General features: G+C 41.3%; 2 protein-coding genes across 4 annotated transcripts; both read left to right on the plus strand.

Annotated features, from left to right (window-relative positions):
* Nucleotides 1–1,858: 1,858 nt before the first annotated feature.
* LOC117840239 (uncharacterized) lies at nucleotides 1,859–7,372 on the plus strand. Of its 3 annotated transcripts, none has more exons than XM_034720708.2 (11): nucleotides 1,859–2,090; nucleotides 2,175–2,382; nucleotides 2,486–2,646; nucleotides 2,758–2,903; nucleotides 4,356–4,418; nucleotides 4,517–4,609; nucleotides 5,111–5,272; nucleotides 5,360–5,466; nucleotides 5,557–5,613; nucleotides 6,588–6,736; nucleotides 6,826–7,372. In XM_034720708.2, exons 1-11 carry the CDS (start codon nucleotides 1,985–1,987, stop codon nucleotides 7,095–7,097), a joined length of 1,524 nt encoding a protein of 507 aa, XP_034576599.1. In that variant the 5' UTR covers nucleotides 1,859–1,984; the 3' UTR covers nucleotides 7,098–7,372. The 3 variants fall into 3 exon arrangements, with proteins under 3 accessions (XP_034576599.1, XP_034576600.1, XP_034576601.1); XM_034720709.2 differs by having other exon boundaries at nucleotides 5,557–5,607; XM_034720710.2 differs by lacking the exon at nucleotides 5,557–5,613 and having other exon boundaries at nucleotides 1,862–2,090.
* A 1,281-nt stretch (nucleotides 7,373–8,653) lies between these two features.
* Nucleotides 8,654–23,736, plus strand: LOC117836203 (xanthine dehydrogenase). The gene is made up of 14 exons (XM_034715585.2): nucleotides 8,654–9,155; nucleotides 10,965–11,064; nucleotides 11,318–11,426; nucleotides 12,676–14,178; nucleotides 16,007–16,249; nucleotides 16,363–16,677; nucleotides 17,743–17,982; nucleotides 18,167–18,451; nucleotides 18,528–18,749; nucleotides 19,344–19,505; nucleotides 19,611–19,745; nucleotides 22,061–22,297; nucleotides 22,406–22,579; nucleotides 23,223–23,736. The coding sequence occupies exons 1-14, from the start codon at nucleotides 8,996–8,998 to the stop codon at nucleotides 23,463–23,465; spliced, it is 4,128 nt and encodes a 1,375-aa protein (XP_034571476.1). The 5' UTR covers nucleotides 8,654–8,995; the 3' UTR covers nucleotides 23,466–23,736.
* The last annotated feature ends 1,843 nt before the right edge of the window (nucleotides 23,737–25,579 follow it).

Raw genomic sequence — 25,579 nt, forward strand, 5'->3', positions numbered from 1 at the left:
TCACACTCTAGTCTAGCGTCAAACAGCTGGAGCGGTTTGGAATTTGGGTGCTGTGAACGCTTTTTTTTCTTTCCAAGTGATGACGAAAGTCCGTCAAAGGGGGGCACGAACGTTTATTTCTACGTGCGCATCCTTTTTTGCTACCACGGTTGGAGTTGGCGCGGCGCAGAGTCGACTCGCAAGCCATGCTAGCCCGTTTGGACGAAGGCATACGATGGGATCAGTCTCGGTCTCGCCACGGGGTTGCCGCGGGGTCGTGCTCCGCCCTGTGCCGGGCCCGGGCGCGCACGAGGACACGGTTCAGGCGTAATTATTTCGGTTCAGGCGGTTGGCATTTTTCAATTTTCAGACACAGTTCAAGATCAGGGCGTCAGGTTGAGAGCCTAGAGTACGGTTCTGCTTGCATCAGGTAGCTAACAGTTTGAGGTAGGACGACGAAAAATTATAGTTTTGTTTTTAACGAACAGAATAAGAGAAAATTTGCTAAACCTTAGTTGCTAAACTTTAGCAAAAGCTGTTTGGATACTCTTGCTAAAAGACATTTAATGAGCTATAAAAAGACCTATCTACCCTTATTAAAGGTGCGCAGGAGGGGGAGACAAGCAATAAGTGAGGGGTATAAGTTGTCCACCCCACATTTTAGCAAGTTTTAGCAACCAAAAACTTGCTAAAGTGCTAAACTTTAACAACTCAACTTTAGCAAGTTTTAGCAAGGGTGTTTGGCAGTTTAGCAGTTAAAAGCAACTAAAGTTTAGCAAGGTGGAACCAAACACCCCCTTAAAACACCCCTTTAGTGTAGTGCGTACAATCTCTTCTTTTAGCTACGTGCATGAATGCATGTTTTGGGTCTCTCTTGTTTCAGTAGGCATACGTTTGAGTGAAGATGCCCTTTTCAACAGAATGTGTACAATTAAGGCCTCGTTTGGCTACAAGAAATGTTTCTGTTTCTTCAAGAATCATCAGAATCTGTACCGAATCATCAGAATCTGTACCAAATGGTGTTTTTTAAGTGTTTCGAATCAAAAATGGGAGAAACGTTTCACTTTTTTACACTACAAGGGAGAAACAGACAAAAGGGTGTTTCACCCGTTTCTAATCAACTTCCTTCTCATTTCAACTATCATCATCAGAAACTATCGAGTGAGCCAAATGATTTCAGTGATTCACTAAAGATTCACACGGGACCTAAGTAGTGCAACGTTAAAAGAAAATGTTTTGGAATTTATGGGCGAATCAACGCGGGTACATAAAAGTGGAGTAAACGGCAGCGTATCTGATCAGAAAGCAACGCCACAAATGGGATGAAAAATGCATTAATTCATAATACAAATTGAAGCAATAGTAAAAGGCCTAACGTAAAAGGCCCAGTTGGTTAGAACGCGAGGAGGAAGGCAGATGGGCCTAGCCCAATTGATTAGCACTCGGCCACACGCACGTGCTGGGAAGCAACTTGAATTGAAGATCGATCGAGTTTTGATTTTTGAAATGGACAGGACATGTTTTGAACTCATGTCATGTTAAGATTTTCTTTCGAAAGGAAAATGTTATATTAAAATCGAGCACAATACATTCATTATATCCCTTTTTGAACTCATGTCATGATATGATTCGAGTCAGACATAAATGGAACGTTGTCTCCGTAGATTTAGTTTTTTGCACACAAAAATAGCAATTTCAGATGTCTCACCTTCAGCAAAACTGCCAAGGATCAAAGGAGCGCTTCTTCCTCGTGGAAAATATAGCAAAAAATGCAAATCCATTTTCCTTAGCGACCAAGGTAACCTGACCTGCCGCCTTGTCCCCGCGGCCCTGCCGCAGCTACTCCCGCGGTGAAGACGTCTGGAACAGCAGGACAGACAGCCACAGGCCACGGAGTCACGGACACTGCGTCGTTTCAAAGCCACCTCCCACCCCATTCTTTCCCTCCCTTTCTCCTTCTCCCGCCTCCCCATCCAAAATCCCCAAATCCACCGCCGCCGAAGCCATGCCTCCGCCCCACCGGAACCCCCTCCTCGTCCTCCCCTCCGTCCTCCTCCTCCTCATTACCTCCGCCGCCGCCCTCTCCGTCTCCACCCCCGTCGAGCTCACAGGTAAGCACGCTTCCGCCTCCCTCCCCGCCGTCGGCGCACCCAAAGCCCTAACCCTAACCCCCTCCTCTCCCCGCCATCTCGCAGTCACCTCGCACCCGCCGGCCTCCGTCCACCTCCCGCCCGCGCGATCCATCTCCGGTGCCGATGGCGGCGCAGCCGGCGGGCCCTACTGCACGCGCGTCCTCCTCAGCGGCCGCCCCTCCCGCCTCCGGGACCCGTCGCGCTTCTTCCACGCGCTTCGCCTCCGCGCCAACGCCACCCGCCCCCACGGGCTCGAGCTCTGCTTCCACCGGTAAGTGAGATGGGAACTAAACCCCTGGCATTTTTGGTGTATAGCTCTAGTTATTTATGTTTCTTAGCCTAATTTCGTTGTGTTGCACGCTTCGTGTTTGTAGGAATGCCACAGTGGGGCCGTGCAAGTGCGCGGCATCTCAGTGGCAGAAGATGCCCAAGAGCGGGCTCTGGGTGCAAGCCATCTCACCGTACGATCACCGGATTCTGGATTTCCGAATGCCAGCTGACCCTTCAAGGTCCGTTGTTGTGTACACTGAGGAAGGTATGCTTTCTTCGGCTTCCTTTGTTTGATGCAGTTCGTGCTTGGTGCTCTTTTTCTTTCCCCAATTCTTGATTGCGGTATGCGCTCTATCTTTTGTTGCTGTGTTTTCAGAGTTCTTGCTCCATAGGGTGGTGTTCTTGGTGCTGGGATTGGTGCTGATGGTGGTGGCACATACATTGAGTGAGTCTGTGGTGTTCTACTATGGTGGAGCGATGACGATCGGCATTTTCCTTGTGATACTGATTATACTCTTTCAGGTGAGTTATATTCCTCTTCACTCTGTTCTATATATGGCAAATGATCACTTGAGCTGATGATTGGTACTGGTATTGGTGGGTGGTGTCATTCTTGTAAGTTCAATGGAACTAACTTACTGTCTAATTTTCAACTGCTAGTTAGTTTCTGGAGTATTTGAAGTGTCATACTTATATGTGGAATTGCCAAGGAAAAATCTTATCACTTCCACTCTTTACTTATATGTTATATCACAAAATTTCTTTGGCAGGGTTTCCTCACTACTCCCTCCGTCCCATTTTAAATGCATTTGTAAGATTCAAAATTTGTCCAAAATTATACGCACAACAGAGATTCAGGGGTCCAAATATCTCCGGCTGTGCGTTGTATAGGTGGGTCCCAGCACATAAAAAATTTACTGAGCCAAACTGCCAAAGTCTGAAACGTTTCATTGCTTATAATAAAAAAAGCAAGCTGAAAGGTTCTGAACCTTCTCGGTTGTTCAGCACCGCTTGTTTTCTTATAAAAAAAAGGCAAGCTGAAACTTGAGCACCGCTCGTTCCTTCTGATCCTCCGGCCCCAGCCTCCCGCACCGCTCGCTCAGGGGTACTAATGTCATTTCATACCAACACTAATTTGTCCATTCAAATCCTACAAGTGCACTTATACTGGGACAGAGGGAGTATGAAATTGGGCTTTGTAGCTTCTCTGTTTAATTAATTTGCTTCAGGTGGCAGTGTAGGATAGTTAATATTCATTGTTGTATGCTATTATGCTACAGTCACATAACCATGTTTATCGAGCTATGTTCTGTAAGGAGTATCCAGATGCTTGTGGCTTTGATTATCTTCTGATAGACCTGCTCTACTACAGATATGAATGAACCTAAGTTTTACATTCGATAATATTGGGGACAAGGAATGAAACAAAACCATGAAAGTAATGTCCTGACTCCTGAAAGGAATAAAGGATATAGATGTAGTCCAACTAATCGAAATGGAAATAATGTTTCATTTCTTTCTTGCTTTACTATTCTTCAGAAATATCTGTTTATATCAAAACTTTATAGTCCTTTCCACATACCTTGAGTGTGATTTTTCATTTCTTGTCACTACGACTAAGTACATTATTTGAGACCAAGTTGTTTGACTTGTTGGAATTTGCAGTGTCAAGTGCTTTAATTAGGACCATATTGCTAATTGTCATGCTTATAAGGCACTGCTGATTGTTATTTGATTAGTTTTTTATTTTTACGAGTGGGTGGGTGGGCTGTGTGTGCTTGAGATGAAGTCTGGTCTTTCCTGAATGCAGTCACTTACATTAAGCTACTTTGTGCTAGTTATGATGCCTTTTAATAAATCTAACTTGTGACCTGTTCGTATCAAGAGACTTCTATTTTTACCTGTTATCCAGTCAATCACTTTGTGAGTACAACCTGGTTAGCTAACCCTCTTTTTCAATCTATCTTCTTTCAGGGAATGAAGCTTTTACCCACTGGCAGAAAGAGTTCGCTCGCTATTTTTGCCTACTCTACAGTTGTGAGTATTAATTAGACTATTGCCTATTGCCAAGATTTCTACTTGATTTTGACCTCATGTCTCTAGATCACTGATTCATGACAATCTTTCAACAACAGGTTGGCATGACGACATATTTTCTGCACTATTTGTCGGGTCTGTTGCGCTCAATCCTCGTGGAAATTGGAATTGCCGAAGACATGCATAATCCTGTATGTAAGTTCGTCATTTGGGTTACCATCAATGGTCCTTTTGGTTTCTTTCATTTTCCCCTGCATTTACATATTTATAAGGGAATGATGATGACATTTTAACAGTGGTACAATCTTTTGAATTGCTGCACAACTTCCCGCTTTTCTGGCTTCTGCATTTCATCTGTTGTTCTGTCTTATAGACATCATCTATGAAGTACAATTTAGTAATACTATAACTTTCTTGTGGCATATGTTTACTGAATTACTGTGCTTGTTTTCTTGAGTTCTATTGGGGAATAGTCTACTCTACCTTTTCTGTCATAGCAAATCGATGTGGTAACATAAAACTGTTTACAAAGATGGCAATGTATTTGTCTCATATTCTATTAGTAACTTGATATTCATATCATGACATTAAATTGTGGATAATATTAATGTTTAATCATGCAGTAATATTGTTCTGTTATTTTTTCATCATTTTTCTTACGATAAACTAATGTAAAAGATATATAATTGCAGCTAGGAATATTCCTTCTCGTATTGGTCGTCTTAGCTGGAGCCTGGTTTGGTTACTGGGGCGTCCGTAAACTTGTCCTGACAGAAGATGGATCTGTTGACGAGGGTGTGGCTTATTTTGTTGAGTGGGCTATCTTGATTGTTTCAGCTGTTATGATCCTTCAGGTATTCCTTGCCTACTGTCGTTTCAACATTGTACTTGTTTGCTTATCTGTTTATTGACATGCTAATTCTTGCTTCGTCTTTCTGTAGAGTTCTCTGGACTATCTCTTTGCCTTTGCAGCTTTGGTCTTTTGTGTTGTCATCAAAGGAATTGCAAGAATTGAGGGAAAGTCAAGATTTTTACGCTATTTGTCACGGTATGATAAACTCTACTTGATATGTCAAATATCAGCTTGATAGTTCTAATATTTGTTTTTTTTTGCACATGGTTTTTGGCACAATATTAGATATACACGACCCATCAGTTGGGGTTCAACCTGCTCATTGGAAGTGATGAGGTTAAGGTTATATGTTGGATCAATTTTGCTATTAGAAGAATACTATTCTGTCTGTTCTTTATTGTTGGTATTTTCGGTGTGAAAAGGTTAACTTTTTTGGTTGATGTTTATACAAATTTAAGAAGATGCCTCAACTGTCCATACCTTATTTACTATTTAGGCCATGTTTCTAATGCTGGAATGGTTTCCATTTACTTTGGAATTGAACTCTTACAACACTTTATTGAAATTTCTTCAAAGCTGTTGCAGATTTTCCAAATGGAGTGTACACTATTGTATAGGACCCAGTCTTTTGCTTCACTGGTCACTAGGATTAAAGACGTGTAACTTAGGATATAAGCACATTGAATCAGATAGCAGTACTCCCTCCGTTTAACAGACTTCATAGGACCACACGTTCTTTTGACCAGACTGTCAATGAGACTACAATTTTAAGAAACTATCTTGATAAAGCATGTTAATTTTCCTTTCTGTTGTAAAACTACACTTGGTTGCTTGTTCCAGTCAACAGATTCTATACACCTATGATAGTCATGGTATTTTTGTGCCACGTGGACTGGATGCGTTGACCTATGACGTGCTGGCTGACATGGTGTAGGCAGATTGAAGCCATTCCGAGGATCCCATTGCCATTTTAGTCTTACATGTTCATCATCAGGACAGGGATAAACTTTTCCTAATATAACTATGATACAATGGTATTCTGACTTACCTCTGAAAATTTCTCTGAAAGATACGCAAGACTGTAAGTGGATAAGTAGAATTAAATAACTTAGAAACATAAAAAATAGAAAATGAATAATTAAACTTATTTGTAGCAACCAAAATCCTGTAATACTTGGTACTGGCATCCTTTGTTTTATATGCTAATGGCATTTTTTTCATGTTATTATGGCCAACATTTTTATAGCATGGTTAGAACAAAATTGTTTTGCTTTCCTGGAAAGAAACAGCTAAATTAAACGAATACCTCTCTGCAGGGGACTTTCTATTGAAACTGCAAAGCATTCCTCTCGTTATGGAGATTTAGGTGAAGAGTATTCTACCATGAATGGGGCTTACCAAGATGGATTTAGCAAGCTCCATGGTCACCTGAGACGTACACCAAGAAAAAACTCGCCTCTTGCAGGTTTGTCATTTCTTTTAGTTGTATTTTTGTGATGCTCCAGGTTAATATTCTTATATATCAATAAGCAACTTGTTACCCTGCTTTTCCAGGCTCGGGAAAGACATTGTCACAAGGTGCTGCAAGGGACAACTACTATTCGACCTACCATACTACTCCAGATAGGAAGAAATTCTCAGACGAAGAATACAAAGCATTCACCAAAGAGGAGACAAACAAAGCCATGAAACACTTGCTGTCCTCGCCGGATTTCAACAGGTGGGCGTTGGCTAATGCGGACAGGATATCTGTAACTCCACCGGGAGGCAGCTACAGCAGCAGCAGCAGCAGCCAGCAGCGGCATCGTTTGTTTGGATTGTTTTGAGCTATGCATGTAGTGTGCTTGCAGTAATAGGAGGGATTCCATGTGTAACAAGGATAGGATAGCAGCTGAGTGCTGCCACGTTTTGAAGTGGCAGCAAATCTGTAGAATATTGTGTAGTTTGGTGATCGGTCACTACTTAGCTCCAGACGGCTCGTGTATCATGTATTCATGTAACATTTAGCGCCACGGTGAGTGAATATCAACTTGCCTTGAGTTGTACATCTGCACTTGATCATCAGTATGGATACTAGTATAGGATGAAAAATTTTCGAGTCTTTCTATGCTTGCTCAGGGCACCAATCGTTTTGTACTCTTATGCGCGGTTAGTTTTTGGGTTTGCAGTTGGATCGTGGAAGGAAAAACTACTTTCGCGATTTACTCCCCAACCTGCTCCAACTAAGCTCCACCTAATACTAAGGTCATGCTGCTTGGCTTCCATCCATTGGACACTATTATATCATGCCTTGGCACCTTTGTTTTAAAACATGCCCAGCAAGATGTACTCCCTCGGTCCCTAAATATCTTGACTTAGCTAGTAACCAATGCAATTGGCAAAGGATCCTAACACCCCTATGTAGTAACGATTTGTCATCTGCACATTTGGATGGACATGCCATTAATGTTGTGTTTTGTGGCGTGAAGAAGCACGCGTGCCACACATAGCATCAAATTTTTTACATTAAACAAATCACTTCCACTTTTTCATATTTAAACATGCAGTACAATGTTTTGGTCTTAAACAAATAAAAGAGGCCAGCTACAGCTATTACGGGACAGTGGTGAAGGGAGTACACCATAAGGTAGTGGTGGTAAGTTAGGCTATTAAAACATGTTAGAAAGGACACAAGCACCATGGGAGAATCTCAATAAGCCACCAAACGCCGAGCGGCACACCCGTCTCCCTCCTGTTTAAGTATCCATCACTAGCTTCGAGCTATTTTCAGCTTCTGATTTTTAAGCTCCGTCCTAAATTATATTATATGTCGTTTTAATTTTTCTAGATGTATAGATATTATTATGCATCTAGATTTAGGATATATCTATATGCATAATAAAATCTATATATCTAAAAAATTCAAAACGACCTATAATTCGGAAGGGAGGGAGTATCATTCGACGTCCTCTTTTTAACAATTTTTCTAATTATATGTAACAAAATACGTATGCTAACACGATATGTGATTAGTAACAAGAATGGTCAAATGAGAAGTGTACAAAATTAATTGGTACCTGGTAAAACCTGACAACATATATATAAACGGTGTTGATACGAAGAAAACCCAATACACGTTATTTCAAGCAACCCACCGCTATGCCTCCTCCCTCGGAATATCATCACATTCCTCCTTCCTTCCTTATCTCAACCTTCCTCATACTGTGGGCGCGAGCAACCTCTTCCATCCTTCGATTTTTTTTCTTCGACATGATGCCGAATCATCTCGTATGTCCATGGCGTCGCCATCTTGACTACCCCTCCCATTATTCTCCACGTAACCAAGGAAGGATAGAGTTCGAAGTTGTTTAGCAAAAGCGGCATCGCGCGACAGCCGTGCGGCGTAGAATAAGGCGGTGCCTGCCTCCCCCCGCATCTCTCGCTACCGCCACCACCGGCGCTCAGCTCAGCTTCGCTTGCCCGTTGCGTGTCTCCGTCCGCGCATCGCCACCAACCCAACCCTCTGCCGTGCTCGCACGTGCGTCGTGCCGGCGCGCCTCTCGCAGTCTCATCCTCTCCTCTCCGCGATCCACCCATCCGCATCACCGATCAGACCCGTGCAGCCCCACCCCACCACCACACTAGCATCCAACCTCTCCTGGGCATTCGCGCACGGAACCCACCCCGTGCCTGCTAGAGCGCGGCGGGAGTGCGGCCTGATCTTGCTTCTCCGATCCTGAACCCGATGGGATCGCTGACGAGGGAGGCGGAGGAGGAGACGGCGGCGGCGGCGGCCGCGGCGGCAGCGGAGGAGTGGTCCGACGAGGCGGTCATCTACGTCAACGGCGTCCGCCGCGTGCTCCCCGACGGCCTCGCCCACCTCACCCTGCTCCAGTACCTCAGAGGTCGCTCCCTCCCTCACTCTCCCTTCACCCTTTTTCTGTGTGTTTTTGCCACTTCTGTCCAAGCACTCCAGGGATTAAAATTCGGCTGGCAGCAATCGAGCAGCTGGTGGGTGTGTGGCGGTCGGTCGGTAGACTAGTTTTTACCACAACTGCTTTCGATGCACTTTTGGCTGGCCCCAGATTGGAATCTGAATCCACTGGAATCTGTCGCCTGCTTCTCTTTCTTCTTTTGGAAGGCAAGAGTTTACTGGTAGTGCGTGAAGCTGTGCTAGTGGAGCTTGCCACACTATCCAATTGAATTGCCGTGGCACGAGGCCTCGATTACTTCACAGCATTTCAATTTGTCGTTGACTGTGGTGGTGACGTGAGAGAGATTCAAGTAGTAGGATTGGGGAAGGAGGAGAACATGTTCATTTGGGTTGTGCCTAAAGGCATACTGAACTTGGAGCTGTAACCCATATCTCACGCAACACCAGGATCCCAGGGGACCTACATAATAAAATGTCTGCCCTCGTGATTCTGCCTGTCACTTGGAGCATAGGTTGATTCAGTATCAAGCACGCTCTTCTCACTTTATTCCCACACATGCTGTTTAGCTGCCCACCAGAAGTTTGGATATCTCCATTCACTTTAGGGAATAGTGGTTACAGAGAAAAAAGGAGCAATGGTATGTGTTGATCGTGGATCACACGTGGGGCATCTTTCCTTTTCTTTTCTTTGTGCAGCTGCTGCCCAACAATATGCATACATGCACGCCTATCTCGTCAAATCTAACAGAGCGCTTCTCACAAGACTTTTATTACTTCATGAAGCCTTAAAATCTGGTGTATTTAGGATGTGACTGTCTGCCCCAGTGTTATTCGATCTGTATCTATGCCTCCACCATACGGAAAGATACCATATCCTTCACAAGAGACTGCTCAGTCATCTCTCTTCACCACGTACGGTAGCTGATGTTGCAAGTATTTAGATACAACTGACATGTTACATTAGATACGCCCTAGGGGGTACTTCTTTTTGTGATTATAAATTTATGAAGTCACCTCTAATTTTTGGTTAGTTCTAGCAGTGCGGGGTGTTTTTCTATTTTTTTTCTTTTCCAAAAAATGCTTCCCTTGTTTTGTGAAGAGGAATTTCTTGTAAACTTCAGAAATTTGCAAAATTAATCTTTTCCAACAGAACATAGACCACATTCTTTTGATCTGTTTCTCGTGCTAGGTTGCTTATTGAAGGCACGTAGTATCACCAGTTCTCGTTCTGTTTCTAAAATACTTAATTATGTTGTTAAGTTCATTGATCTTACGTACACAGTATTAATATCAATTATCAATAAGTAATCAGTCCCTGCTTTCTCCTACTGGAAGCTGGTAAGAAAAACTGGAGTGACAGAGAGAAATGTAATGAACCTACCATATTTTTGGCATGCAATCATTCTTACTTCTAATGGGCAGTAAACTCGTACCAGCCGATGAGTTGGGACCAAATTCATGGGAAGTTGACAAAGGATGATTACCTATTCATTGCACATAAATTTTGAACCAAGCTGTCTATCCCTATCTCCAACTCATCGTCTGGCAGTGATCTTAGAAGCATGACATGTTAGCAAATTTTAATATCGTCTAATCAGTTTCATAGATTTTCGTTTTTAATTCTGCATCTATCTGTGCAATCTGATCAAAGAAATAGTACCGTAGCAACTTCTCAGAAGGTTGCATTTTCACTCCGCAATTTATAGACAATATCACACATTATTTTATTTATGCTTTGCAGTACTTTTTCTTAATATTTTTCTAACTATATGCATTATAGATATCGGCCTTCGAGGAACAAAGCTTGGATGTGGTGAAGGTGGTTGTGGAGCCTGCACTGTCATGGTCTCCTGCTATGACCGAACTACAAAGAAATCACTGTGAGAACCATATTCCTGTACCATATGATGGTTTGCGCACTATATCTCTTTCTCTCAACCAACTTAAAGTGACAGGTGACCGTAGAACTATATTTTAAGATTTACCCTTCTTTAGTCTTCTCGTTCCAAAAACTGGCTTCACCCTGGTGATGATGCCATTACTCCCTTACATGGGATGTATAATCCTGTACTCATTATTATTTGTGCTTTTATTAATCGAGTTTCATGTAAAAAAATGACCTATTTCATTCAGGCATTTTGCAATCAATGCATGCTTGGCTCCACTTTATTCCGTGGAAGGAATGCACATAATCACAGTTGAGGGAATTGGAGATCGCCAGCGAGGTTTGCACCCAGTTCAGGTGATGCACTGTTCTTGTGTGATTTGTAGACGAGTACTGCTGCATGCACAACCATTTGGGAGTACAACTTGGTCAACGGTTGAAATCACCTGGATGGGAAGCTCATCAATCCATTGGATGGTTTAGATGCATGGTTGTACAAGAGTTATACTCAAAATGGTTGTACGTAAAATATTTCCCCCTGTAGATATTCATTTGGCACTGGCACCTGCTCATACCTTGAAGAAATGGTTGAGCCAGAAGCATAGAATGAAAAGTTGAACCAGTCATCGAACTGCTTGGGCTACTGGTTCACTGGTTCTGTGGTCAGTGGGTCAACTAGAATGTTTGTTCAATTTGTAGCGCACCAGTCAAAATGGTCTGGATGGTCACTGGAGCCAAGACACTATTTATGTCTGGTTATTTACCCCACCAGTCTTTTAGTTGGACCAGATTGACTAGTCTGCCTACTCTGTTTTTTTCCGGTTGTTGAACTGGGTCAGTTTTTTGTACTATGGCTAGAATGCACCATTTAATTACTGTTTCCATTTATGGCTGATGAAATGGCTAATATGGAAGATGTTGAAGCCTGTACACGGTTACGACGTGATATCCATGTAGTTTGTATGGTTAGAATTCTATTGCAAAAGGTTGCACTTCTTTGGCAGGGCTCACTATGAATCCAATGCCTTTAAATGTATACTCTGTTGGATAGGGTTGAGTAGTAAAGTCAAGTCATATTCTAGTAAATTAATTTCGCTTAGGACTAACATGACACTATTATTAAACAGATTGACATGACATTACATGATCAACGTGCCAAATATCAATTGTTAGTAGCACAACATGGCTGGTGTGAGGCAGGCAACCCAATTGGCATGACAAAAATACCAAAGGTCGAATGATAATATTTCCTCGAAACAAAGAGAAATATATGTAAAGAGTATACAATGAAAGAATATTATTTTGATGGGCAATGGACTCATCATGTAAATCTTCTCAAAGCTATCAATTAGGCCAACAAAACCCCCAAAATTCATTGATTGCATCTTGTTGTATCAGACTATTTATGACTCAAAAGCTGCTTATAGAGAACCAACACTTGTAAAAGCTGTCTCATCTCTGTTTCATGTTTAATTTAAACAGCTTTAAAAATAGACAAAATGGATCAGTGCTGTTAATGTTTGCTACAGCTCTTGTCATGCTCTCTGTTCATTCCTTCCCAGCCTGTGCCCTTCTCTTCTATCGTGATGTTCTACTTTCCTTGCAGGAATGTTTAGCCAAGGCACATGGTTCACAATGTGGGTTTTGCACCCCTGGTTTTGTGATGTCGATGTATGCACTGCTGAGATCTAACAAAGAGCCTCCAACTGAAGAACAGATCGAAGACTGCCTCGCGGGAAATTTGTGTCGATGTACTGGCTACCGACCAATTATAGATGCCTTCCGTGTGTTTGCCAAAACAGATAATTTGGTGTACACCAATTCATCTTCACAAAACACAGATGGCCAAGCTATCTGCCCTTCAACTGGGAAGCCATGTTCTTGCAAGAATGAGCCAGATGCCAATGCTAATGGGTCTTCACTATCATCGTCTGTGGAAAGATATTCACCTTGTTCATACAATGAAATTGATGGAAATGCATATGATGACAAAGAACTCATCTTCCCCCCGGAACTTCAGTTGAGAAAAGTTATGCCACTTAAATTAAATGGGTTTAATGAGACCAGGTGGTTTAGACCTCTTAAACTAAATCAAGTACTACATTTGAAATCTTGCTATCCAGATGCAAAGCTTATCATTGGTAACTCAGAGGTGGGAGTTGAAACAAAGTTTAAGAATGCCCATTATAAAGTCATGATCTCAGTTACTCATGTTCCAGAGCTTAATACTCTCAAAGTTGAAGAAGATGGCATACACATTGGTTCTGCTGTAAGACTTGCACAGCTTCAAAATTTCCTTAAAAGAGTTATTGCAGAACGTGATTTGCCTGAAACCTCATCATGTCAGGCAATAGTAAGTCAGTTAAAATGGTTTGCAGGAACACAGATAAGGAATGTTGCTTCTGTTGGTGGTAACATTTGTACTGCTAGTCCAATATCGGACCTGAATCCACTTTGGATGGCTGTAGGTGCAAAATTCCAGATAATTGATGTGAACAGCAGTGTTAGAACTACACTCGCGAAAGACTTTTTTCTTGGTTACCGTAAAGTTGATATAAAACCTGATGAAATATTACTTTCTGTTATACTACCATGGACAAGGCCTTTTGAGTTTGTGAAAGAATTTAAACAGGCACATAGAAGGGAGGATGACATTGCTTTGGTAAATGCTGGAATGCGTGTATATTTAAGAGAAACTGAAGGAAAATGGATAATATCTGATGTCTCAATTGTCTATGGAGGGGTAGCTGCAGTTCCACTTAGTGCTTCAACGACTGAAAACTTCCTTACAGGAAAGAAGTGGAACTCTGAGTTGTTGGATGATACCTTCAATCTGTTGAAAGAAGACATCCCTCTATCAGAGAACGCACCTGGTGGAATGGTCGAATTTCGCAGATCACTAACTTTGAGTTTCTTTTTCAAATTTTTCCTTTCTGTTACTCATGATATGAACATGAAAGGATTGCTAGAAGATGGATTGCATGCTGATCATGTATCAGCTATACAGCCATACGTTAGGCCTGTTACTGTTGGAACTCAAGGTTATGAAATGGTGAGGCAAGGAACCTCAGTAGGCCAGCCAATGGTTCATATGTCAGCTATGCTTCAGGTATTTATCAATCAATTAGCATTTTACAATCCAAATTTTGATCATGTCATTCTGTTTTTGTTAGATTGACAATAGAAGCAACCATTCCTAGTCAAACAACTTTCCCAAGGAGTAGTTCAATCCTGTAGCATTTAGGGGTAGAGGTTTAGTACTTCTAGATACCTTATTTAAAAATAACCAGCAGGCACCAAATATTGTTAAGTTGGTGAAGAACCAAAGCTGGCAAAAATGGGTTTCAACTATCTTGCTCATCAAGTGCTCTGGTTCTGCATTCACTTTGCATGTATATTTTTCCTCTTGTCTTATGCAGTCACTCACCTGACACTTCTATGCCTGTAATTTGCTGTTGGAACACGTGTGGTCAATGAGAAGGCTAAATTATTATCCTCCTATCCTTTCTTTTGCTTACAATGGCTGTACCATTGGGGATGCTTTGAACGAAACCACTGATTAACAATGCCTATCTCAAGTATGTACGTGGTCCTCTAGGCAGTTTTTATCTCCGAATGCAAGCACTGTTTTCTTAGTTCTATCACGAAAGTTTACTAATAATGAGTCAGCAAGCTTACTTTGGATCCTTGAGCCTAAGCAGTTGCGCTTGTCCATGCATCTTTTATCTGTGAGAATCTTGGTAGAGGAGAAATATATATATTCCATTCATGCAATAAGCAAGATGTACAGTCACAGCTTCGAGCTAGGATAAATTTGGTCTTCTGTTAGTCTCCTCGATTTATTTGTCATGTGCTTCATTAAGAGCATGTTTGGTTTCCCTGTTCCACATAACCGGTGGCGGAGCCAGAAACTTGAATTTTATCTTGTTACGGGGGCCAGTATAGTGTTAAAGTTTTCAAAATTTGGTCAAAATTTAAATTCCATAGTGGAAACTTGCATGGCTTAGGGGAGGCCTTGGCCCCTGCTGCCCCCCTCTGCCTACGCCACTGCGCATAACCTAGCCGTGCTGGCAAGGAAATCCTTGCAAGCAGAGTTTGGCTATCTTGGCTCTCTGTCAAAGCAAGGAAACTCCTAGCTGTGGGAAGCTGAGGCTAGGGAACCAAACACTTCTTGCCCAGTCCGCTATTTCTGGGAAAGGTAGAAGTATTCATCTGCCGAGCTCTAAGTGTGATCTTTGCTCGAGTCAGTATGAAGAGACTCTATTTCATATGTTCTTCCAATGCCCATTTGCTTGAGGTTATTGGGACCAGGGATATCTCTGCCCAACAGATCCCCTAATTTTTCAATTAATGCTGCTGCTGAAGGTCTACGTGCTTACTATGCCCAGTTCTTTATGGAGATAATTAAATCCTTTTGAATAGAAGAAATAAGATCTTTCAAGGGATTGACCACTCCATTGAAAGTATGCAGAGCGAACTTCAAATTTAAGATTGCTATGGTTCGGGCTACAAAAAAGAAGTTTACATTCTATCTTAGGCTGTTCTGTTTTTTACACATCCTGTAATTTTCTTGTAAATTATATGATAGGAATCTATCCATCTGTTTTGAGTTATGAAACAGAATTAAACATGCCCCAAGTTCCTACATCCTTCTCATGCAACATTGCTATTTCCTTTATATTGAAAGTGTTGCCCATATCGGGCTACAAAAAAGAAGTTTACATTCTATCTTAGGCTGTTCTGTTTTTTACACATCCTGTAATTTTCTTGTAAATTATATGATAGGAATCTATCCATCTGTTTTGAGTTATGAAACAGAATTAAACATGCCCCAAGTTCCTACATCCTTCTCATGCAACATTGCTATTTCCTTTATATTGAAAGTGTTGCCCATATCATGTACGTACTTTCATTTGCTTTATCTTCCATTGTGCTAGGTCACTGGTGAGGCTGAATATACTGACGACACTCCAACACCCCCTAATACTTTGCATGCTGCTCTGGTGCTGAGTAGAAAGGCTCATGCTCGCATATTGTCTATTGATGATTCAATTGCCAAATCTTCACCTGGCTTTGTTGGGCTGTTTCTTTCGAAAGACATTCCCGGTACTAACCACACTGGACCAATTATCCATGATGAGGAGGTTTTTGCATCAGATGTCGTTACTTGTGTTGGTCAGGTATCAGCTTTGATCTGATAGTTTATGCATACTGTCACTGATTTAGGTTTTATTTTAGTAAAATGTCACATTTTGTTCATTTTTCAGTTACATCTCTTTCTTCTCATTGACAGATCATCGGAATTGTTGTTGCTGATACTCATGATAATGCGAAAAATGCTGCCAACAAAGTACATATTGAATATTCCGAGCTACCAGCAATTTTATCAATAGAGGATGCTGTCAAGAGTGGAAGCTTTCATCCAGATACCAAACGATGCCTTGGGAAAGGTGATGTTGAACAATGTTTCATGTCTGGGGCGTGCGACAGAATTATATCAGGAGAAGTGCAAGTTGGAGGTCAAGAGCATTTTTACATGGAACCTCAAGGCACTCTAGTCTGGCCAGTTGATTCAGGAAATGAAATTCATATGGTCTCATCTACTCAAGTATGCTCTGTTCCTTCGAGCTTTAAATTCAGAATGCTAGACATAGGCCTCATTGTTTTCGCATATCTGGATATTTTTTTAAGACCAAGAACCTAGATAAAAGGAACATCAACACCATTCCTGTCCTGTACCTTGCAAAAGTAATGTCATAGGACAGCAGGTTGGGCAGATTTTACATAAACATGTGTCATCCCTTACTGTTTAATAGCCGCTAGTCATGGGGCAGGGGCAGCAGCCACAACAGTATGTGGGCCCTGATTTTTTTCCAGAACACACAGGAGAACTGCCATTTTATTAAAAAGATGAGCGAACAGTATGTAGGCCCCATTGCATCAGGCACATCTGGTTTGGTAGGCAGATCAGCTACTAAGCTGTTCATTTTCATGGTAGCCTGAGATATACATTTTTAACAGCCCCATAATTGTTCGTTTTCAATTATAAAAGTATTCGTCATGCATCTTCTACTAGCAAAAATTCATCTCTTTCAGTTCCAGAATGTTCTTCCATGTGTACCTTAAGTTGAAGTGTGATCATTCATATTGAGAAGAATATATTTCTCTGTTTTTGTTATGGACCATTGCATGTTTGGCCTCACTTTTTACCATGCTGCAACCCATCAGGTGCCATGGTCCTACTAGTGCCATGGCGTCTCGAGAAACTGCCACATGCCCTTGTTCTAGATTGCTCTAACAGCCATGTGGAAGTGGAAGCTACCTTCCCCATCATGGTCCTGAGATTATTATTTGGCAGAACTTATATGCATGTATGTATTAATATGATGGAGCACCAACACAACTTTTTTTTATGTAAATACAGCGAGGGAGGCCCCCGCTTTGTAGGATTTTATTGAAACCAAAAGAACTAAAAAGGAAACTGTACAACACAACTATTTCATACTAAGTGCATATTGAAGTCAAGATAAGATCCCGTCGAGTCTGTATGCCACTTTATTATATTTTGCCACACTTATATTTTTAGGGCTACTTGTCTAATCTCAGGAAAAAAAAGAGCTGATAGGAATGTAATACTTTTCTATTGTTTGACAAATCGTTTCTTTATATCAAGGCTCCCCAGAAGCATCAGAAGTATGTTGCTAATGTTCTTGGTCTTCCACTATCAAAAGTAGTCTGCAAGACTAAGCGTATTGGTGGTGGATTTGGTGGAAAAGAAACCAGATCAGCAACATTTGCTGCGGCAGTATCTGTACCGTCATATCGTCTAAGAAGGCCAGTAAAGCTTATTTTGGACAGAGATGTTGACATGATATCATCTGGGCAGCGGCACAGTTTCCTAGGGAGATACAAGGTAGCAAACTTAGAAAGTATATATGTCTCATATTTTGGTCAGAGAAAATAATAGGCCATGCCTTGCTGTTAATTGTGAATGCTAGGCACTAATCCTTCAATACTTCACACAGCTGTCATATAACCAGTTAATGCTCAACTTTTTCTTCTTCTTATGATTAACTAACTTCCTATTGTTCTTTTAGGTGGGGTTTACCAACGACGGGAAAGTACTGGCCCTAGACCTGGAACTTTATAACAATGGTGGTAATTCACTTGATCTGTCCCGTGCAGTCCTGGAGCGTGCTATGTTTCATTCAGAAAATGTCTATGACATACCTAACATCAGAATCAGTGGGCAAGTATGCTTGACAAACTTTCCAAGTAACACTGCTTTCCGAGGTTTTGGTGGTCCACAAGGCATGCTGATTACAGAAAATTGGATTCATCACATAGCTTCAGAACTCCAGCGAAGTCCTGAGGACATAAAAGTAAGCTTACAGATTTGCTTTGTATGATATATCCTTCTCATACTATTGTGGGATTAACTGATTTGAGTGCTGGCAGGAGCTTAATTTCCATGATGATGGAACTGTGCTGCATTATGGCCAGTTGCTCCAGAATTGTAGAATTAGGTCAGTGTGGGATGAACTAAAGGCATCTTGTAATTTTGTGGAAGCTCGCAAAGCCGTTAGAAGTTTTAATAGTAATAATCGATGGAGGAAGCGGGGAATTGCCATGGTTCCCACAAAATTTGGCATATCCTTCACTTCGAAATTCATGAATCAGGTGAAATTGCATCCCATCCCAAACTTGACCATGAAATTTCTTCTAGAATATTACTAAATGGACTTCATGAGATCACTGACTCTTTGTAGTTTTGAATATTTGATCTTTGCAAATTCCTTAAAAGTGTCATTTAGGTTTGACTGTATTAGAAGTTATTTAAGTAAACTATACATCCACATACATTTTTCAGTTACTATTCCCATCCAACCTTCCCCCCCCCCCCCCCCCCCCCCCCCACCCACCCTCAAAATAAAAGTTTCCCTGGTTATATGTTTCTTATTTGATTTGGCTATGTTAAGTACTTATGTCGCTCCGAATCAGGCTTGGAGACTGTCCAACTTAGCAAATTATTTGCATTCTGCTAATCAAATAGCACTGAACTTAATTAGTGTGGATTTGCATTCTGATGGTTCTCTTATTTATTTGCTGTATTATTCTCCAGTACTGCCCCAATTTTGTTGGAACCCATATTTGAATATCATATATTTCTTCTAAAACTATCAAAGAAGCAGTTACTAGATATGCCATTGATTTTAATTCTTTATTTCATCATCATTACCTATCTAACATAAGTTTGGTGGGTTAACAATGCAGGCTGGTGCACTTGTTCAAGTTTACACTGATGGCACTGTCTTGGTAACACATGGTGGGGTTGAGATGGGACAGGGTTTGCATACTAAGGTTGCCCAAGTTGCTGCTTCGTCATTCAATATCCCTCTCAGCTCTGTATTTATCTCAGAGACAAGTACTGATAAGGTGAGGCTTACCACATGGATCTAATCCCCTTTAATTTCTTTCTTTATACATTGTACCACTTGCTAAGAAAAATGGGGTTATCACTGATGCATTTCACACATTCAGGTTCCAAATGCATCACCTACAGCAGCCTCTGCCAGTTCAGATTTGTATGGAGCTGCAGTTTTGGATGCCTGTCAGCAAATCAAGGCTCGGATGGAACCCATTGCTAGCAGGGGAACCCACAACTCCTTTGCTGAGGTACTGTCATGTCTTATCCTGTCTTAAGTAGATATACCACATTTTTATTCTAATATGAATAGGGACTATCATTGAACTGTGGTAATTATAAGTTCGTTTTCACGCTTCATCTTTGCTAGCTTCTTATGCTATTTCAAGGATTGAGCCATCATTTCATCATGAGCTCACAGCACTCTGATCTGTACAATATGTTCTTTATGGTATTGTGTGTATGTAACTGAGTGTTAACTGATGGGATGTTAGGATGATCAAGTTATCTATTTCAAGTTTTCGGCAATCTTTTTCTTACATGCTCTTAGTATTTGCATATGTAGAATGAGGTCATTTTCGTGGTATCTTAGGCTGGTTACCCAATAGCAAGGTATGCAGTGCATGTGTCAATGGCTGGTAAACCATCAAGTGTATAGTGGAGTGTAAGCACATATAATAGCCTAACCTTTGGTCACTTGTTGGTTCTCTGGTATAGCAGAGCATGAAAGTGCTTTCTGTCCCATGCTTTATTTTCCTTGCACAGATTCGGAATAGGATACCATGCTTTGTTTTCCTTGCACAGATTAAGTGGATAATTATGATCTTCCTTGGGTATGACTTGTTGACCAGTTAGTCGGGGGCTAACAGCTCCACAGGACTCACATTGGCTGTCAACTCGATTTAGAATTAGTGAGAAGCTAGTATTAGGAATTTGTTAGTTTTCCCTTGTTCTTGGATCTGGATCATCTCGTATTTCTTGTGACTTCTGTTTTTTCTAACCCTATATAGTACCCACCCTATGGTAGATATATAAAAAACTAAACACAAAAATTGTACAGCAGGTAAGTCCAAAAAGGAAACAAGAGAAAAGAAGAGTGAATTTTATGAGTGTGCTCACCCTATGGTGTAGCTCAATCTCAGCATCAGATCGGTCCTGGAGGACTGGGGTGACGTGGCTCAATCTCAGCCCTCCGGTGCCGATCTGACAGGTGAGAATGTGAGATTGAACCATGCTATAGGGTCGGCAGCTGTCCCTGTGTTTACTGAGTATATTACTAAAAGAAAACAATGTATAGACTGAGTAGGGGGGGGGGGGGGGGGGGGCGCTAAGGGAGGGAGTCAAGGCATGCTAGAATCAGTTTTGAGTCTTGCTGAATCTATACACTTGGAGTAACATCATTTGTGAAACTAGTCTTCCAGGCCTGGAAACTGGGCCATTTTTGCAAGAATGAAAATTCGTGAAACCAGTCTAGATGATGTCCCTGTTTCCCAATGTTCATGCTGCTACGATGAAAATTTCCATGAAGGCTGCTATAGAGCTGTTGTGCGTTGCCCTCTCTATGATGCTGAAAAAAACCGAAGTAAAGTTTCCAATGTATTCCCAGCTGTTGGTATAAATCAGCAGCCAAGAGTTGGAAAGATGTTTCTCAGTGTGTTGTACACAGAAAGCGATCATAGTTGTTACCATCGTTGGCAAAAAAATTTCCTTCTTGGTATTCAACCTTTCTATGAATAGCAGCCAAGTGAAGACTTCCAATTTGCTGCTACATTTTGTCTTCCAGAAAATTCTATTTATTTTGTAACTGTAGTAATAACATAGGTGTGTTGCATAATGTGTTTGACCCGAGAATTATGCTTACCTACATAATTTGCTTAATGTTAAGGCAGTTTTTTTTGGGCACAGACTCCAGACTTTGAACTTGACTGTTAACTTCTTTCATAATATATTGTTGAAAAATAAAGAATCGTAATAGCATAATTACTTTCAGATACAAACATAATTATAAGAATTTTTTCGCAATTAAATGTCAGTAAATGTTACAAACTTTATAAGATGAACAGAGGGAGTACATGTCCACACACTATATTTAACGGTATGATGGGTACTTGGTAGATAAAGGTGCTTCCCTGGTGTAGTGTGTACAGCTGTCTTCTCAAATATCATTCTTGCTTCACAGTTACCACTTTCAGAATTGCACTGTACAGTCCATGTGTTTGCTTGCGGTGCTCAGTTGCTCTATCATCAGGAATTCAGGATAAGCAGCAATCATGTCATCTTCCCCCTCGTGGTATTTTTGGATTTATAAATTTATAGATAATCACTTGTAGGCCATCAAGCTCGTTCTCCTTTTGTAATAGTGACCAAACACGAAAACAATGTCTTATTTTGCATCAGTTGATCTGGTTGCTACAGCTTACCTGTTTCTACATTTCGTTCTTGTTACCTCTAAACTCCTGTTTCTGTATAACCATATAGGAAAATAGAACTAAATTATCCTTTTCGAGAAAGCTGATCCATAAATTTATGGTTTGAAATAACTTTAGTGTTGCCTTATATTTTCCAGTTGGCTGAGACATGCTACATGGAACGCGTGGATCTCTCTGCTCATGGATTTTATGCCACACCTGATATTGGGTTTGACTGGACGAATGGCAAGGGAACCCCATTCCTTTATTTCACCTATGGGGCTGCTTTTGCAGAAGTTGAGATTGACACACTAACTGGGGATTTTCACACAAGGACAGCTGATATTGTTATGGACCTCGGCTTTTCAATCAATCCAGCAATTGATATCGGCCAGGTATGTTCTGAATGGAGGAAATGTTTGCTGTCACAGTAGTATTGTGGAGAAGTTTCTACCATACATTTACTTTTTGTCGCCTCTGTAACTTACCATTGCATCTTTCAGATTGAAGGAGCTTTCATCCAAGGTTTGGGTTGGGTAGCTATGGAAGAGCTAAAATGGGGTGATAATAACCACAAGTGGATTCGACCTGGGCACCTCTTCACCTGTGGACCTGGTGCTTACAAAATACCTTCTGTAAATGACATACCTCTGAACTTCAAGGTTTCACTGCTAAAGGTAAATATATTACTTATTTGGCAAATTATTGCCTGTTGGCGTTTCTCTATTTTGCGGTGTTTTTTCTATTTCCGGGCGAAAAGAATCAAACCTTATTGAAGAAGTTAATAATCAATGGCAAAAATGCTAATTTAAAGTGTTGTCTGCAAATACTTCTACAGAAATACCATGACATTCTCAGAAAAAAAATACTGCAAATAAAATCTTTTATAAAATAAATCTGGACATCCATCCTTTCCTGCTCTGCTTTAAATGGAATGTCAATGGAGTATGTTTGGAATAACTTCTTTTTACTATGAATGTTTGGAAGTTCTCTATTATGAAGAAAAGAAATTGGTACCTGGCAGGATGGTTGTCCAGTTCTACCACTCCAGTTGTCATAGGTTAGCTATATGGAAGATTACGTTTGTGTTGTTGTCTTTCCCATATTTAGAACTTGATTTATATAGTCTGAGCTGGTATAGACAACAAGAAATTTCCTTAGTGGCCTACAAACACAGAGAGGAAACTGATCTGCTGCTATTTTGACAGCCTTTGAATTACACTGTTTTTTCTTGTCTATGTGGAGTGAACGAGTGGCCTGCTTTTGTCTTCACTATGGCCATTTCTTCCAATTGATGCATCGTTACTTCTTTCGTTGCAGGGGGCACCAAATCCAAAGGTCATTCATTCTTCCAAAGCCGTAGGAGAGCCGCCGTTTTTCCTGGGCTCCGCTGTCCTGTTTGCGATAAAGGACGCGATCTTTGCTGCGAGGGCTGATGAGGGCCACTCGGAATGGTTCCCGCTGGACAACCCGGCGACACCTGAAAGAATAAGAATGGCGTGTGTCGATTCCATCACAAAGAAATTTGCCGATGCAGATTACCGGCCCAAGCTTAGTGTATAGAGCGGCTGCTGCGCCGATGCGGGGGCACACAAATTCCGGGCAGAAGCCTGCACTTGTAAAGTCTGAAGCCATCGTGAAGGACTGGTATAGTGTCATAGGGTCGCTGAACATTAATCAGTGGCTGCAAATAAGTAAAGGTAGAAAATCTGTGTGATGTAACTGTTGGGATTTGCCTCACATGTATAGGACATAAAAAGCAGTACAGTAAAGTGATTACCTCAGGTATAAAAAAGATCATATGTGCCGCTTGAAAACATGGCATTGACCTCTAGTTTGGGTATCAATCAACATGTTCAGTATCGCGACCGGTGCTCGCGGTACGCGGTACCTGTCGGAAGACATCAACTCCTAATCTCCTATCTTAACAACATTCATGGAGGTGTGCTCCACGTGCTTGGGATCTTGGCCGATGCTGCACTGCTGGCTCGCTCGGCAAGACCCAACATGGCAAGGGTATCAGTATCACGAATGTATTCCAGTGATGTCCAAACATAAACCTGCGGCGTCCATCCGTTCATTATAGGTCCTGTCTATTTCTGCTATTTCTGCTTATAAGCGGTTTATCGGTGAAAATAGATGACAATTCCACCAAACGTCCTAGCTTATTTTTTTTTCAGATTTTCATTTACGTGGTAAGACGTTTCAAAGATTTGAACTCCATGAAGTGAAAAGCGAGAAGAGCGGAAATAAATAGGACCCAAGGACATAACGATGGTGGTAACGGTCGGACCTAACTGTGAGCTCTCACCGCTTCCCGGCCTCAAATGATCGACATTGCTACCAAGTGAATCTTGTGGCATTTTCAGCAGCATATTTTCCTAGTTATTCTTCCATTCCTGGCACACTTGGCCGGCCAATTAAAGATAATTTCTGTGACTTATCCAATTTCCAGCGGTACAAGTAAAACCATTGATTCTATGTAGTATGGTAGTGTGGATTTGTAGTGCCGTACTCTTTTGTCATCATATTATGATTCCAAAATAAATTATACTAGCTCATAAGTCTTGCTAGCCGGAGCACCTTTAAATTAACAATTTTCGTTGGAGCGATAGTTAAAGCACCAGAAGAGCTAGTATTATGCACGTGTGACCGCCCCGTGGGTGGACTAGACTTTTAGGTCATGTTTCAGTTCACTTTAAAATCCCAACTTTAGCACTATGCAAAAGGAAGATTTTCCATCACATCAAACTTGCGGTACATGTATGAAGTACTGAATGTAGATGAAATCAAAAACTAATTGCACAGTTTTGTTGTACTTTGCGAGACGAATCTTTTGAGCCTAATTAGTCAATATTTGGACAATAATTCACAAATACAAACGAAACGCTACAGTGTTGCTACAGTAATTTTGACACCCCAAAGTTGGGCAACTAAACAAGACCTTAGTGTTTGAGGCTCTAAACCCACTAGGTGGTTAGGGTCACTAGGGACGGAGCTAGGGAGGGGATGGCAAGGGCCATTGCCCCCAAATTTTTTCCTCTGTACTTCAACTGGTTTGCATGAAAAACTTATTTGAGTTTATTTTATTTACCTCTAATTTGTAAGAAATATGCATGATATAATTTACATGGCTCTCCTCTCGTTGCAATCCTAGTTCCATGTATCAGTACATGAAAGAAAAAACACGATCCATATAGTAGCAATGTGTGAAAAATTGTAAGACTAAGTATCCAGAGTTTTCGAAAGTGCTACAGGTCAGTTGGCATGCGACTCTTCACTCTCGTTTGATTAGTCATGTAACTCATTTGTTTAGGCATGCATGGTAACCAGTTGAAACTGAGATATTTTTGGCAGAAATCTGACGACGATGACGATCACAAGTGTACTATAGCCTGGACTCATGGACTCAAGATTTTAAGGTGTGTTTGGTTCAGGTAATATAGTGGGATGGAATGGGACGAGCCTACTTCATCCTACGATTGGTTCAGAAATACACTCAGGATGGAACCATCTCAATAAAAAAATATGCTCATCAGATGTTGGATGCTCGTGTCCCTCCAAAATCAGCGGTTTGGGAGGCAGGAAATATGCTCATCAGATGCCCCATCCCTCCGAAACCAGCGGATTGGGGGCATCCACTTCGTTCCCGTCTCGCACCGTCACCCTCCGTCTCG

The sequence above is a fragment of the Setaria viridis genome, chromosome 9 (genome assembly GCF_005286985.2).
Source record: "Setaria viridis chromosome 9, Setaria_viridis_v4.0, whole genome shotgun sequence".
NCBI classification, from domain to species: domain Eukaryota; kingdom Viridiplantae; phylum Streptophyta; class Magnoliopsida; order Poales; family Poaceae; genus Setaria; species Setaria viridis.